The sequence below is a fragment of the Coregonus clupeaformis genome, chromosome 30, assembly GCF_020615455.1.
Source record: "Coregonus clupeaformis isolate EN_2021a chromosome 30, ASM2061545v1, whole genome shotgun sequence".
Taxonomy (NCBI): domain Eukaryota; kingdom Metazoa; phylum Chordata; class Actinopteri; order Salmoniformes; family Salmonidae; genus Coregonus; species Coregonus clupeaformis.
Genome location: NC_059221.1, coordinates 43,834,922 through 43,850,572, shown reverse-complemented (window position 1 = coordinate 43,850,572; position 15,651 = coordinate 43,834,922). Strand labels below are relative to the sequence as shown.

At 41.1% G+C, this 15,651-nt stretch overlaps 1 protein-coding gene across 2 annotated transcripts; it reads left to right on the top strand.

Moving 5' to 3' along the window:
- The first annotated feature begins 3,057 nt into the window (after positions 1 to 3,057).
- LOC121582975 (maspardin) lies at positions 3,058 to 13,519 on the top strand. Of its 2 annotated transcripts, none has more exons than XM_041899169.2 (9): positions 3,058 to 3,193; positions 3,636 to 3,700; positions 4,020 to 4,181; positions 8,426 to 8,506; positions 8,726 to 8,871; positions 9,382 to 9,490; positions 10,336 to 10,443; positions 10,678 to 10,818; positions 12,721 to 13,519. In XM_041899169.2, exons 2-9 carry the CDS (start codon positions 3,638 to 3,640, stop codon positions 12,835 to 12,837), a joined length of 927 nt encoding a protein of 308 aa, XP_041755103.1. In that variant the 5' UTR covers positions 3,058 to 3,193; positions 3,636 to 3,637; the 3' UTR covers positions 12,838 to 13,519. The 2 variants fall into 2 exon arrangements, with proteins under 2 accessions (XP_041755103.1, XP_041755102.1); XM_041899168.2 differs by having other exon boundaries at positions 3,059 to 3,193; positions 3,580 to 3,700.
- The last annotated feature ends 2,132 nt before the right edge of the window (positions 13,520 to 15,651 follow it).

Genomic DNA, 15,651 nt, shown 5'->3' with positions numbered 1-15,651 from the left:
GTGTGTGTTTGTGTGTGTGTGAGTGTGTGTGTGTGTGTGAGTGTGTGTGTGTGTGTATGTGTGTGTGAGCTCTGAGTGCGTGTGTGCTGATGTTTGTGTGTTTATGTGTGTTTGTGTGTGTGTGTGTGTGTGTGTGTGTGTGTGTGTGTGTGTGTTTGTGTGTGTGTGAGTGTGTGGGTGTGTGTTTGTGTGTAAGTTTGTGTATAAGGGTTGGATGTGTGGGTAGTCAGTGCAAACAATTTCTAAGATACATATAGTCTCTCCAGTGCAAATAGTCTCTAAGCTGCAGGTCTGTGCAGGGAGACAGCTAAGTTGAGCTTTTCAGCAGTCTGATGGCCTGGTAGTAGAAGCTGTCTCAGATCCTGTTGGGGTCGAGACCCTTTCCCAGATGGTAACAGAGTGAACAGTCTGTGGCTCGGGTGACTGGAGTCCTTGACGATCTTTCTGACATTCCTCAGACACAGCCTGGTGTAGATGTCCTGGAGGGCAGGGAGCTCTCCCCAAGTTACGTATTGGGCCGGACGTACCATTTTCTGTGGGGCCTTCCGGTTGAGGGCGGTGCAGTTGCTGTTCCAGACAGTGATGCAGCCAGTCAAGATGCTCTCGATTGTGCAGCTGTAGAACTTATTTAGGATTCGATGGCCCATGCCAAATTTCTTCAGGCGCCTGGGGTTGAAGAGGCGCTGCTGCACCTTTTTCAACACGGTGGTGGTGTGATTGGACCATGTCAGGTTCTCTGTGATTTGCACACCGAGGAACTTTAAGGTATTGACCCTCTCCCTGCAGCCCTGTCGATGACAATAGGGGCATGCTCCTCCCCCTGTTTCCTGTGGTCCACCATCAGCTCCTTTGTTTTTGCTAACGTTGAGGGAGAGGCTGTTTCTAACCTCCTCCCTGTATTCTGTCTCGTCGCCGTTGACGATCAGGCTCACCACTGTCGTGTTGTCAGCAAACTTAATGATGTTGTTGCAAACTTAATGTGTGGCCACACAGTCGTGGGTGTACATTGAGTATACCCTGTACTGTTAAATTTTTTCTAATCACCAATTGAATAATGTATATTTTATTTGTCAACCAGCCACTGAACTAATGGCTACAAAATGATTAGGTAACATATTTCATTTACAACTGGTAAGGTTGAAGGTTGGAGCATAATTTTAAGATCATGATGGTCAGGGACAGAAGAGATTGTAATCACCAATGTTCCTTTTTAGGGATAATTTGTGTTTAACTAAATCTTTGTGTTAACTTGCTGGGACAACTCAACAAATGACAGAGCACACCTTTCATCTTAGCATAAGCATTGCTATACACTGAGTGTTCAAAACATTAGAAACACATGCTCTTTTCATGACATACACTGACCAGGTGAATCCAGGTGAAAGCTATGATCCCTTATTTATGTAACCTAAAACCACTTCAATCAGTGTAGATGAAGGGGAGTTAAAGAAGGATTTTTAAGCCTTGAGACAATTGAGACATGGATTGTGTATGTGTGTCATGCACAGTGATGTACTACTTAAGTCATTGTTTAGGGCATTTGTACTTTACTTAACTATTTATATTTTTGACAACTTTATTCCTACATTCCTAAAGAAAATGATGTACTTTTTACTCCCTGACACCCAAAAGTACTCGTTACATTTTTGAATGCTTAGCAGGACAGGAAAATGGTCTAATTCACACACTTATCAAGAGAACATCCCTGGTCATCCCTACTGCCTCTGATCTGGCGGACTCACTAAACACACGCTTCGTTTGCAAGTTATTTCTGAGGGTTGGAGCGTGCCCCTGGCTATCCATACATTAAAAAAATAAAATGGTGCCCTCTGGTTTGCTTAATATAAGAATTTTTAATGATTTATACTTTTACTAAGTATATTTTAGCAATTACACTTACTTTTGATACATAAGTATATTTAAAACCAAATACTTTTAGACTTTTACTCAAGTAGGATTAAGGTATCTTTACTATTACTCAAGTATGACATTTGGGTCTTTTTCCACCGCTGGCCATTCAGAGGGTGGATGGTCAAGACAAAATATTTAAATGCCTTTGAACAGGGTATGGTAGTAGGTGCCATGCGCACCGGTTTGAGTGTGTCAAGATCTGCAATGCTGCTGGGTTTTTCATGCTCAACAGTTTCCTGTGTGTATCAAGAATGGTCCACCACCCAAAGGACATCCAGCCAACTTGACACAACTGTGGGAAGCATTGGAGTCAACATGCGCCAGCATCCCTGTGGAACGCTTTTGACACCTCGTAGAGTCCATGCCCCGACAAATTCAGGCTGTTCTGAGGGCAAAAGGGGGTGCAACTCAATAGTAGGAAGGTGTTCCTAATGTTTTGTACACTCAGTGTACAACAGACTATTACAGGTGGCTATATAAACTATAAACCAATCCGCTACCAGCTTTGGATCTCTTGGACTTGTATTATTATTATTATTATTATTATTATTATTATTATTATTATTATTATTATCCCAGTATGACCAATTTTCCTAAAACAAATATATACATTGTTACATTGTTGTTTCAATGATGAGTCAGTCTAAGTAAATCATTAGATCTGATGGCAAAAAATGACAAAATCCCATGGTTTTTAAGCGATCCACCCAATAGAGTGTTCCATTGTTTGTTAGATACAGTCATTTTCAATGAGCATGTAAACATTCCAACTTGTCTCAACATTCCTTTATCAGCCTGCGAACATTCTATTGCATAGACTCCCATACAACAATATATATAAAGGTGTGAAAAACATAGAAAGCGGGGCCTGTGGGGAACAATTTAATGCCATCAAACCTTTGCCACCCCAAAGTGGACAAACTTTTGGTCTGCCCATTGACTACTATCTATAGATATATGGGCCTAAAAAGGGCACACACCATGTCCTATTGTAATATCTAGGTGAAAAAACTGGATACACTGGTCCCATACTCTCTCTAATCTATAAACTAAGGTTTTAGGCTTTTAATAGAAGTCTGTGGTTTTAGGAGATCAATAATCGTGTAGGAAAGGAGACGAGGAGAGGAAGGAAGTAATTTAAAGAATGTTGAAACACGCCCCTGAGCATCACGGAACTGCATGCAAGTAATGTCATATGACTTGTTCGGAACGAGAAATAAAATGTTGCTAATCCGTGGATAAAAGTGGACCTAAACAGTGAATGAAATCCAAAGCAAACACGGTAATATTGACCCTCTGTATTTTACATATTCTTGTTTTTATCATTAATCATCGGTTTGCAGGTAATAACTTTGTGAGAGAAAAACCGTATGGTCGTTAGCTAACGTTACATCGTAAGTATTCGTCACGAGTGGTGACTAGCTAGGATGGCTAACGTTAGCTAGTCAGACAGAGACATGCGATAAACTATTAGCCGATTTAAATCAAACGGTTCTCATCAAATCTCCCCGGCCAGTAGATAATATCGTCAATAGGCGCTAAAGGCAGTTAGCGTCTATGAATGGGGCAATGAGAATGTTGATGTGTCAGCTAGTTTACTGTTAAACAAACACACGCTGAAGGATGGCTAATCAGTTTCAGAATAATATTACTTCCTTCCTTTTACAGGAGGATCCTAATACCAGCCTACTAGCTACATACTAGCCTTCTTCTTGTTTCCACATAAATGGAGGAGATAAGAATATCTCCTGATTACAACTGGTTCAGAAGCACAGTGCCACTGAAGAAAGTAAGCAAAAACACCATATCGCATTCCACAATAGCCTAGCTAGCTTTTTCACTACAGTTGATTCAGTTGCTGGCCATCGTCATAGCCAGTATGAACGTAAAACAGTCATATTTAATTTTACAGTTATACTATATATCTTCCGTTTGTTGACATTGACGATTCCAACACCACAGTCTTCTTAAATATCCCTTTCATTCACGTGATCCCATCTAGAAACACAGTTCATTGTTATAGAATTTGCTCTAATATTACGTGTATGGAATGTTGTGCATTTATGGGTAGTACATTCATGTTTCACCTCTCTGTATCGTTTCTCTAGATTATAGTGGACGACGATGACAGCAAGGTGTGGTCCTTGTATGATGCAGGCCCAAAGAACATCAGGTGTCCCATCATATTTTTTCCCCCTGTGAGTGGGACAGCGGAGGTGTTCTTCCAGCAGGTCTTAGCCCTGACAGGCTGGGGGTACAGAGTCATCTCAGTGAGTCACTGTGAAAGAACACCTTTATGGCTTGTAGTATCTTCAATTCATTAAGATATTCATCATCCACAGTCAAATGACCAAGGTATTTATTTTGGAATATTAGATACACTAGACTGGGTCCACTCTACAGGTTATTTTATGCTTATTTATTCAGTGTAGCGGCAACCAGTGCAAAGTAAACATTTTGTCTGTTAGGCCATTGTCAGTGTTTGGAATTGAAATTAAAATGTACAGTTGAAGTCGTAAGTTTACGTACACCTTAGCCAAATACATTTAAACTCAGTTTTTCACAATTCCTGACATTTAATCCTAGTAAAATGTCCCTGTCTTAGGTCAGTTAGGATCACCACTTTATTTTAAGGATGTGAAATGTCAGAATAATAGTAGAGAGAATTATTTATTTCAGCTTTCATTTCTTTCATCACATTCCCAGTGGGTCAGAAGTTTACATACACTCAATTAGTATTTGGTAGCATTGCCTTTAAATTGTTTAACTTGGTTCAAACGTTTCGGGTAGCCTTCCACAAGCTTCCCACACTACATTTTGTCCCATTCCTCCTGACAGAGCTGGTGTAACTGAGTCAGGTTTGTAGGCCTCTGTGCTCGCACACGCTTTTTCAGTTCTGCCCACACATTTTCTATAGGATTGAGGTCAGGGCTTTGTGATGGCCACTCCAATACCTTGACTTTGTTGTCCTTAAGCCATTTTGCCACAACTTTGGAAGTATGCTTGGGGTCATTGTCCATTTGGAAGACCCATTTGCGACCAAGCTTTAACTTCCTGACTGATGTCTTGAGATGTTGCTTCAATAAATCCACATAATTTTCCTTCCTCATGGTGCCATCTATTTTGTGAAGTGCACCAGTCCCTCCTGCAGCAAAGCACCCCCACAGCATGATGCTGCCACCCCTGTGCTTCACGGTTGGGATGGTGTTCTTCGGCTTGCAAGCAACCCCCTTTTTCCTCCAAACATAACAATGGTCATTATGGCCAAAAAGTTATATTTTTGTTTAATCAGACCAGAGGACATTTCTCCAAAAAGTACGATATTTGTCCCCATGTGCAGTTGCAAACCGTAGTCTGGCTTTTTTATGGCGGTTTTGGAGCAGTGGCTTCTTCCTTGCTGAGCGGCCTTTCAGGTTATGTCGATATAGGACTTGTTTTACAGTGAATATATATATATACAGTGGGGAAAAAAAGTATTTAGTCAGCCACCAATTGTGCAAGTTCTCCCTCTTAAAAAGATGAGAGAGGCCTGTAATTTTCATCATAGGTACACGTCAACTATGACAGACAAATTGAGGAAAAAAAATCCAGAAAATCACATTGTAGGATTTTTTATGAATTTATTTGCAAATTATGGTGGAAAATAAGTATTTGGTCACCTACAAACAAGCAAGGTTTCTGGCTCTCACAGACCTGTAACTTCTTCTTTAAGAGGCTCCTCTGTCCTCCACTCGTTACCTGTATTAATGGCACCTTTTTGAACTTGTTATCAGTATAAAAGACACCTGTCCACAACCTCAAACAGTCACACTCCAAACTCCACTATGGCCAAGACCAAAGAGCTGTCAAAGGACACCAGAAACAAAATTGTAGACCTGCACCAGGCTGGGAAGACTGAATCTGCAATAGGTAAGCAGCTTGGTTTGAAGAAATCAACTGTGGGAGCAATTATTAGGAAATGGAAGACATACAAGACCACTGATAATCTCCCTCGATCTGGGGCTCCACGCAAGATCTCACCCCGTGGGGTCAAAATGATCACAAGAACGGTGAGCAAAAATCCCAGAACCATACGGGGGGACCTAGTGAATGACCTGCAGAGAGCTGGGACCAAAGTAACAAAGCCTACCATCAGTAACACACTACGCCGCCAGGGACTCAAATCCTGCAGTGCAAGACGTGTCCCCCTGCTTAAGCCAGTACATGTCCAGACCCGTCTGAAGTTTGCTAGAGTGCATTTGGATGATCCAGAAGAGGATTGGGAGAATGTCATATGGTCAGATGAAACCAAAATAGAACTTTTTGGTAAAAACTCAACTCGTCGTGTTTGGAGGACAAAGAATGCTGAGTTGCATCCAAATAACACCATACCTACTGTGAAGCATGGGGGTGGAAACATCATGCTTTGGGGCTGTTTTTCTGCAAAGGGACCAGGACGACTGATCCGTGTAAAGGAAAGAATGAATGGGGCCATGTATCTTGAGATTTTGAGTGAAAACCTCCTTCCATCAGCAAGGGCATTGAAGATGAAACGTGGCTGGGTCTTTCAGCATGACAATGATCCCAAACACACCGCCCGGGCAACGAAGGAGTGGCTTCGTAAGAAGCATTTCAAGGTCCTGGAGTGGCCTAGCCAGTCTCCAGATCTCAACCCCATAGAAAATCTTTGGAGGGAGTTGAAAGTCCGTGTTGCCCAGCGACAGCCCCAAAACATCACTGCTCTAGAGGAGATCTGCATGGAGGAATGGACCAAAATACCAGCAACAGTGTTTGAAAACCTTGTGAAGACTTACAGAAAACGTTTGACCTGTGTCATTGCCAACAAAGGGTATATAACAAAGTATTGAGAAACTGTTGTTATTGACCAAATACTTATTTTCCACCATAATTTGCAAATAAATTCATAAAAAATCCTACAATGTGATTTTCTGGATTTTTTTTCCTCATTTTGTCTGTCATAGTTGACGTGTACCTATGATGAAAATTACAGGCCTCTCTTATCTTTTTAAGTGGGAGAACTTGCACAATTGGTGGCTGACTAAATACTTTTTTTCCCCACTGTATATTACACTTTTGTACCTGTTTCCTCCAGCATCTTCACAATGTCCTTTGCTGTTGTTCTGGGATTGATTTGCAGTTTTCGCACCAAAGTACGTTCATCTCTAGGAGACAGAACGCGTCTCCTTCCTGAGCGGTATGACGGCTGCGTGGTCCCATGGTGTTTATACTTGCGTACTATTTGTATTTGTACAGATGAACATGGTACCTTCAGGCGTTTGGAAATTGCTCCCAAGGATGAACCAGACTTGTGGAGGTCTACAATTCTTGGCTGATTTCTTTAGATTTTCCCATGATGACAAGCAAATACGCACTGAGTTTGAAGGTAGGCCTTGAAATACATCCACAGGGACACCTCCAATTGACTCAAATGATGTCAATTAGCCTATCAGAAGCTTCTAAAGCCATGACATCATTTTCTGAATTTTCCAAGCAGTTTAAAGATACAGTCAATTTAGTGTATGTAAACTTCTGACCCACTGGAATTGTGATACAGTGAATTATAAATGAAATAATCTGTCTGTAAACAATTGTTGGAAAAATTACTTGTGTCATGCACAAAGTAGATGGCCTAACCAACTTGCCAAAACTATAGTTTGTTAACAAGAAATTTGTGGAGTGGTTGAAAAACGAGTTTTAATGACTCCAACCTAAGTGTATGTAAACTTCCAACTTCAACTGTATTTAAAGAACTTTGGCAAAACTGTATTGGGACTGTGTGGTGAGAATTTAGAATTGAACAGTAATGGATGAAAGACCACATCTAAGGAATGCTGGTATTTTGATCTTTGACCTACACAGTTAATAGAACTAATATAACAGTAAGACGTCAGACCTGAGGAGTGTAATTAAGTCTTAATGCTTTTATAAGCATCTTTATGAAGATGGTATATAGTTTTAATTAGGCTATAGGTTCTTAAAAAAGGTGTTTTTAGATTTGTATTGAACATATAGTGAGCGAGAATGCCAATGAGGAAAGATAGAGGTAGGTTGTGTCTAAGGGCTATAGGCTGGATTCCATCCCATGCCGAAACTAAAGACCTGTGCTGGAGGCTTTACCTCTAGACCAGCCAGGGTACAATACAAGTCTATTCTTATGTAGGAATGTAAGTCTTCAACTAGGCTATATTCCAAGTGATTTTTGTTTTACCCAGGCACCATTGAATGTCATGACATTAACATCATACTGAGTGGCATTGAATTGATTCTGGTTCCTTCTATGTAGCTGCTAGGTTTATCTAGTGCTTTTGAAGCTGTTAGAGATTTGGTTCCGTTTTGTCTTAGGACTGTATGCAAAAACAAGGCTAGAACACATCTGAAGAGGAAGAAGTTTACCCAACACAGGATCATTTTGATCTGGATTAAATGTTTTAAAAAACTAGCCCCAGGGGTTCCTAGACTCGATATATTCTACAAGTGAAGGTTTATGAAAATGACACTTTGTTTTCTCTCTTAGCTGCAGTATCCTGTGTACTGGGATCTCTTGGAGTTCTGTGATGGATTCCGGAAGCTTCTCGATCACTTGCAACTGGATAAGGTCTGTCATTCCCACTTTCCCACTTCCCTGCGCTTACATTGCTTTCTTTCCATGTCAAACTAATACATGTCTCTCTATGTAGCAAATGTTCAATATTGTCATGATCTTTGAGACATAAGGGACTCTTACATGCTAATGACATGCCTAACAATGCATTATAAGTGCATCATAATCCATTAAGGCTTTAAGTAAAGTGTTAGACTATTTCTATTGTTATAGGTCCATCTATTTGGTGCTTCTCTGGGGGGGTTCCTGGCCCAGAAGTTTGCCGAGCACACACACAAGTCTCCCAGAGTCCACTCTCTGATCCTGTGCAACTCCTTCAGTGACACCTCCATCTTCAACCAGACATTGACAGCCAACAGGTACAGTCCTGGGTTGAATTCATTAAGACACACCGCCAGGTTGTCCCGCCCTGTTTGTCTGTTTTGTTCCGTTTGGTGCCTAATGAGTAAGACCCTGTTTTACCATTACCGTGCTGTGGAGGAAGAACAGGGTCCTGTTCAGTGGACAAACGTTGTGGAGTGGTGCAGATAGAAATGTCATGAATAGAGCTGACACGATTCCTTTCTCTACATGTCAGAAAGGCATGTTAGTTCTTCATAATATATTTATTTCGGAACGCTCCACAATGTTGTACCCTGCTGAATGTGACCCAGGTGTTTGTCAAAATGCAAAACAGCCTTTTTTATGGTCTGTCATTACAAATGTAAAATGTGTAACGTGTAGGCCTCCGTAGTTCATGAAAGTTACATGTTTGCCAGTCTAGCCTTACCATTTAGCTTTGAGACACAGAAACCCTGTATATTCTCTACCTGTAGTTTCCTGTTCTGAGTCATTTAAACAGGGACGCCATGTTTCTTCTTGCCTTCCAGTTTTTGGATGTTGCCCGCCTTCATGTTGAAGAAGATTGTCCTGGGGAACTTCGCTAAAGGACCTGTCGACCCCAAGATGGCCGACGCAATCGACTTCATGGTCGACAGAGTAAGTTCCAGACCTCCATTAAAGGGGCAATCTGCAAGTTAATGACAACAAAGGATACCCCGCCCCTGTTTTGGTAAACAGCTGAGCGATGGTCTAGAGAAATATAACCACTCTCAAATTCACAGCAGAGATGCATATTTTGGGTTCTGATGAGGTATGACAGTTAGAAATGCCTCATGAGCTTAGTTTAAGTTATATTCTTCAGGAATCAATGGGCGTAATATCATTAATTAAAAAGTTTAAAAAATGGATTTACCGATCATAAATTGCCCCTTTAAATACAGTACCTCTCCATCACCCCAACTAGACGTTTGTACTTCAGAATCACATATGAGCAGGGTCGTGTTCATTAAGGCATGTTATAAAAAGCGTTGCAGCAGGAAGCGAAAATAAGTGTGCCTAATGAACACAGCCCTGGTCAGCTGATGACTGGAATCCTCAGGTGTACATGTGAGTCAGTAGGGATATCTGATAGCTGGCTGATTCTGAGAAAACGTAAAGGGAGGAATTGTGTGTTCACATGCCAGGTGCAGGAAAAGGGTTATCTCATCTAATTTCTCTCTGAATTGGCTAACACAGCTGTGTCTGTCTCTCTCTCTCTCTCTCTCTCTCTCTCTCTCTCTCTCTCTCTCTCTCTCTCACCACCCCCTTTCTCTCTCGCTCTCTCCCTCTCTCACCACCCCTTTCTCTCTCGCTCTCTCCCTCTCTCTCACCATCCCTCTCTCTCATCACCCCTCTCTCTCACCACCGCTTCCTCTTTTGCTCTCTCTCTCTCCACCTCTTTTGCTCTCTCTCTGTCTCTCTCTGTCTCTCTCTGTCTGTCTCGGTCTCGCTCCCCCTCCTAGCTGGAGAGCCTGAACCAGGGTGAGCTAGCCTCCAGACTAACACTCAACTGTCAGAACTCCTACGTGGAGCCTCACAAGATAAAGGACCTGGCTGTCACCATTATAGATGTAGGAGGAACTGCTCTTTATTTTCATTTCATTTTCATTCTTGCAAATATTGTTGTTGTTTACTGTACATCTCACTTTACATATCAGTAAGGATTGGCTGTTTTGTGGGTTGTGGGTGGGTCATTGGATCTGTAACCTGGAGATTGTTCTGTGCTTATGCATGTGTGTGTGTGTGTGTGTGTGTGTGTTTGCGACTGTGTGTGTGTGTGCGCGCACGTTTCATTTGGTTTAAAGGTGTTCGACCAGAGTGCCTTGTCACACGAGGCGAAAGAGGAAATGTATAAGCTGTATCCAAATGCCAGACGGGCTCACCTCAAAACTGGTGGAAACTTCCCCTACCTGTGTAGGAGTGCTGAGGTCAACCTATATATACAGGTGAGCACATTTAGTTGGTAGAAGTCGCCCGTAAAGACCTGTCCAGGATCAGAGTTTTTGTATGTTCAATGGTTTGGATTAGGGGTTGGGTCATCTGATTCTAGAACTGTGGTTAGGGCCTTCTTCTACCTTGAGTGAGTACATCAGGTCTAAATGCTTATAGTGAGATAGTACAACAGAGGACTGATGGGGTTAGTCTCGTTTCAAGTATCATTTCTATTTCCAGTTATTTTTAGGTGGACATTTTTCATTAGTCATACTAACTGTACCATTTAAACCACGAGACTGAAATGATAAATATGACACTATATTTAATGTCAGGGGATATATATTTAATGTGATTTTCCCCTTACATTGTATTAGGAACAGAAATTAATAAGAAAGTGAAGTGATGTCAGTGCTCAAAACCTATTTTGTAGCACAGATGCGGCTGGTTGGGTTAGCTTGTAGAGGAAGCTGTGGTATTACCTCACCACTCTTGTTCTCCATGAGCGCTTTAGTACGTTTATCTTGGATATCTCAGGCTCAGCTGATGATGATGGTGTCAAACTGTTCTACTCTCATACCGTTTGTTGATCACGAAGCTCTCATATGGGCAGCAATAGGAGACAGTGCAGAGAAGCAGGGGAAATGTTATAGTGGAATTTTGCGTAGGCGAGACGTTTTAATAATGCAACCTATGGATTACGTTATAAAGTTAGGAATTTTCATGCGAAACAGGAGTTGGGTTTCAGTGGGATTGGGATGATTAGGAAAATAGCCTATGCTCTATATAAGGCTACTACGTGAGTCAATAGATCAATAATACACTTGATTTACAATACATTATTGCGTACTAAATGTTTCTGATCAGTGATAAATGAGCAAATTAATGAATGACCTACCACTTCCACTTGTCCAGCCAAATATACAGATAGAGATTCAGTGAAGCAAAATTACATTGATTGATTATCAGTCACAGGCTTTTGGTGGAGAGTAGGACAGGCTGAAGAGCTAAATCCAGTTGTATAACATGCTAGCAATATTTTTCTGATCAGCTAATTATATGAACAAACTAGAATAAAGCTGACCAGTAGCGCTAACATTTCCCCAGCCTAATTGTTACCAAATATCCAAACGGAGATTCAGTGAAAACAAATACGACATTGATTGATTTATATAGATGAGTCCCCCACGCTTGTCTCAAAGCAGCGTGATGGCGCTGTCCCAATCAAAACGGTGCTGAAATGTATAATCTAGGTGACCACACACGACTATTGCTTTAAATTAGTATAACAGTTGGATATAACTTTGGGAGTTTCAGTATGAGCAAGAATGTGTTACATACAGGCAACTTTAATCTAGTGTTTTCATCATTCAGTAGATCATAACTAAGGTGAGTTTTCCTCTCTTTGCGCTTTTTCTAGGCCCAATGGCTGTTTCCTCGTCTCCTCACTCCGCTGCCGCCCGCCTCCACCGTGTTGTTCTCAACACCAGTTTAAATCAATATAGCCTACTGTTTTGTAGAAATCAGGTTTTTTTCTTTCTTCGAGTTTGGGCTCATTTAATTTCTGTGATGTCAAACCAGGCCTGGGCTCGGGCTTCAGCTCAACGGGCTTCGGGTCCCGGGATCCCAGTTACTGGTGTCAAACCCTAGTGTCAAGTGTTTGTTTGACTATGTTTAGTGGTGCTTTTCAAGATTGTTCTCTATCTGGTGTTTGGGGATGCAGCCAAAATTTCAGCTAGTACTTGGTATTAACTAACTACAGTAGTAACTATACTTACCTCAAAGAAGTCAGCACAATTGGTAACTATCTATCTCAAGCTTACATTCTGTAAGGATGGTCGTATGAGTCTTCCTGCAAGTAACTTCATATGGACTATTTCTGATAATGTTCTCTCTGTCTCGATCCCTCTCCTCAGATTCACTTGCGGCAGTTCCACGGGACGCGGTACGCCGCCATCAACTCGGACATGGTGAGCGCCGAGGAGCTGGAGGTGCAGAAGAGCCACCTGGTGAATAGCACCGACGACCAATGACGAGACTACATTACCCAGTAGCCTCTCCTCTCTCCCAGCTCTGACCAACAGGCCATAACCATAGAATCGGATTGGCTGATTCTGTGGGGCAGAACTATGGGAACTACGTTTCCCTGACCAGCAAAACAGCCGAGAAAATCTCAACCATAGAAATATAATGACTAGATTCTATTTCTGTAGTTCTATAATCTCAAGCACCATCACCCAGTCGCCCGATTGGTCACGCACGGATCTATGGAACCACTCCTTAAACAAGGTCATCTCTTCACCTGATCTCCGATCTTGTTTTTTTCTACGATATTGAATACAATCAATCCACAAGTTGAACTGATACTATTTTTACTTTACAGTAAAAAATAATATATATTTTAATTATCACTGTAAATAGAGCGTAATTGGCTACATTGCTTTGAGAGAAGAAACGCCGTACGATGCCATGTTATGAACCTTTTGCCTTATGTGATATAAATATCATGCATTTAATTGATGTTGCACTTTTGAATTCCATGTTTTTCCTTCTATGTTTATGGTTAACTCTGCCAACTGTGGCGATACTTGGTATGCTAGAAAACCCATGCACTGATAACAGATATACAGCTGAGGATGTTAGTAGGAAGAAATTAAATGATGTATAATGTTATATATTTCATTTGTAATTTAATAAAGCCTTCTTGAAAACATGCCCTGCCATGTGCTGTTTTAGTGTTATTTCAACCAACTTTGTATTCATTTATATAGGTTGTCATAAAGGAGTTATAAGCTCTTATGAATGCCTTCATCATATTTGTGATATAATTATATAAAGCACAATAAATGCATTATGCACAAGATGTCATGTTCATAGAACATTTTCCATAATGCTGGGGGTTGGTCTAGTGGTGCTGCTGCTGCCTCCTGGACCACATACTGTATGATGCTGGAGGCAGCAGTTTGAACACCTGTTCCATCATTACACACTCACTCTTCACTATATTCCTGTCATCTGTCTCATCTGTTTTAATACATGACAATAAATCTTCAAAAGACCCTTAAAATATATATTTTTCAAAGAACGTTTCACTTAAATGTTTCTGTATAGACAGTCAATTAACAAATATATACCTCATCACAGTTGTTGATCATCAATTGTTTCATTGTACAAGCCAACCAGTGATCAACTACATAACAGTCCATTCCAGTGCATTATCCATCAATACAAGAACATAGAAAACAGTTGGGCATTTGTTAAAAACTTATCTTTACACTATGTGTTGCATTTCATTGTAAAAATGTACCATGTGGTAGAACCACCACCTATTTGAGTTATTGAGCTGCATTGTCATGAAGAGTTGTAATTTAGTAGACTGAGTTGGCATTACAGTCCGGTACAGAAGTGAGTAATGTGGAATACTTCCTAATACAGCCGAAAGCAGTATAAAACATAGTCTATCACTAGTAAAACATTTAAAAAACATTCTATTAATATGGCAGATGTAGTGTTTTACTTCTCAGGGATGAAAACATTATATGACAGACGTAGAATCTTTTTTTATTTTCAGGCATGAAAAATATAATTGTTAATTTATTATTTTATGTGCCATAGTAAAGAATGCCCTCTTTGCCTTTTCGGCTAAACAACAAGTGGTCTTAAATGCATGGTGCCTCCATAGGTAGCCCTTGCCTTGAATATGGAAGTATGATGGCTCAGTACATTTTAGCAGACGCTCTTATCCAGAGCGACTTACAGTTAAGTGAGTGCATACATTTACAGTGCATGCAATCCAATACACCCCCCCCCCACCCCCCATTTCATTCAGTTGAACTTTAGCTATGCTACTTTAGCTATGCTAACAGATATCCCATTTTTAGATTTTTTAATTTTTTAATTTACACTGACAGCTACAGTTCTCTGTATGACAGACAAACAGTGGATCCTTGACTGATCCAGGGTTCGAATTACAGGTTGCTGGGCACTCTCATAACATATTAGATATATTTACATGGGCGCTCCATAAGCATTAAATAATTTTTATACTGAACGAAAATATGAATGCAACATGGAACAATTTCAAAGATTTTACTGAATTACAGTTCATATAAGGAAATCAGTCAATTGAAATGAATTCATTAGGTCCTAATCTATGGATTTCACATGACTGGGAATACAGATATGCATCTGTTGGTCACAGATACCTTGGATCAGAAAACCAGTCAGTATCTGGTTTGACCACCATTTGCCTCATGCAGCGCGACAAATCTCCTGCGCATAGAGTTGATAAGGCTGTGGAATGTTGTCCCACTCCTCTTCAATGGATGTGCGAAATTGCTGGATATTGGCGGGAACTGGAACACACTGTCATACACGTCGATCCAGAGCATCCCAAACATGCTCAATGGGTGACATGTCTGGGGAGTATGCAGGCCATGGAAGAACTGGGACATTTTCAGCTTCCACACATTGTGTACAGATCCTTGCGACATGGGGCTGTGCATTATCATGCTGAAACATGAGGTGATGGTGGCGGATGAATGGCACGACAATGGGCCTCAGGATCTCGTCACGGTATCTCTGTGCATTCAAATTGCCATCGATAAAATGCAATTGTGTTCGTAGTCTGTAGCTTATGCCTGTCCATACCGTAACCCCACCGCCACCATGGGGCACACTGTTCACAACGTTGACAACAGCAAACCGCTCGCCCACACAACGCCATACATGTCGTCTGTGGTTGTGAGGCTGGTTGGATGTACTGCCAAATTTTCTAAAACAATGTTGGAGGCGGCTTATGGACATTCCTGCAGTCAGCATGCCAATTGCACGCTCCCTCAAAACTT

Coding starts and splice junctions, on each gene's coding strand:
- LOC121582975 (XM_041899169.2), top strand. CDS start 3,638: ATGGAGGAGATAAGAATATCTCCTGATTACAACTGGTTCAGAAGCACA. Junction 8,872..9,381: donor CAGACATTGACAGCCAACAG/GTACAGTCCTGG, acceptor CTTGCCTTCCAG/TTTTTGGATGTTGCCCGCCT. Junction 9,491..10,335: donor TCGACTTCATGGTCGACAGA/GTAAGTTCCAGA, acceptor TCCCCCTCCTAG/CTGGAGAGCCTGAACCAGGG.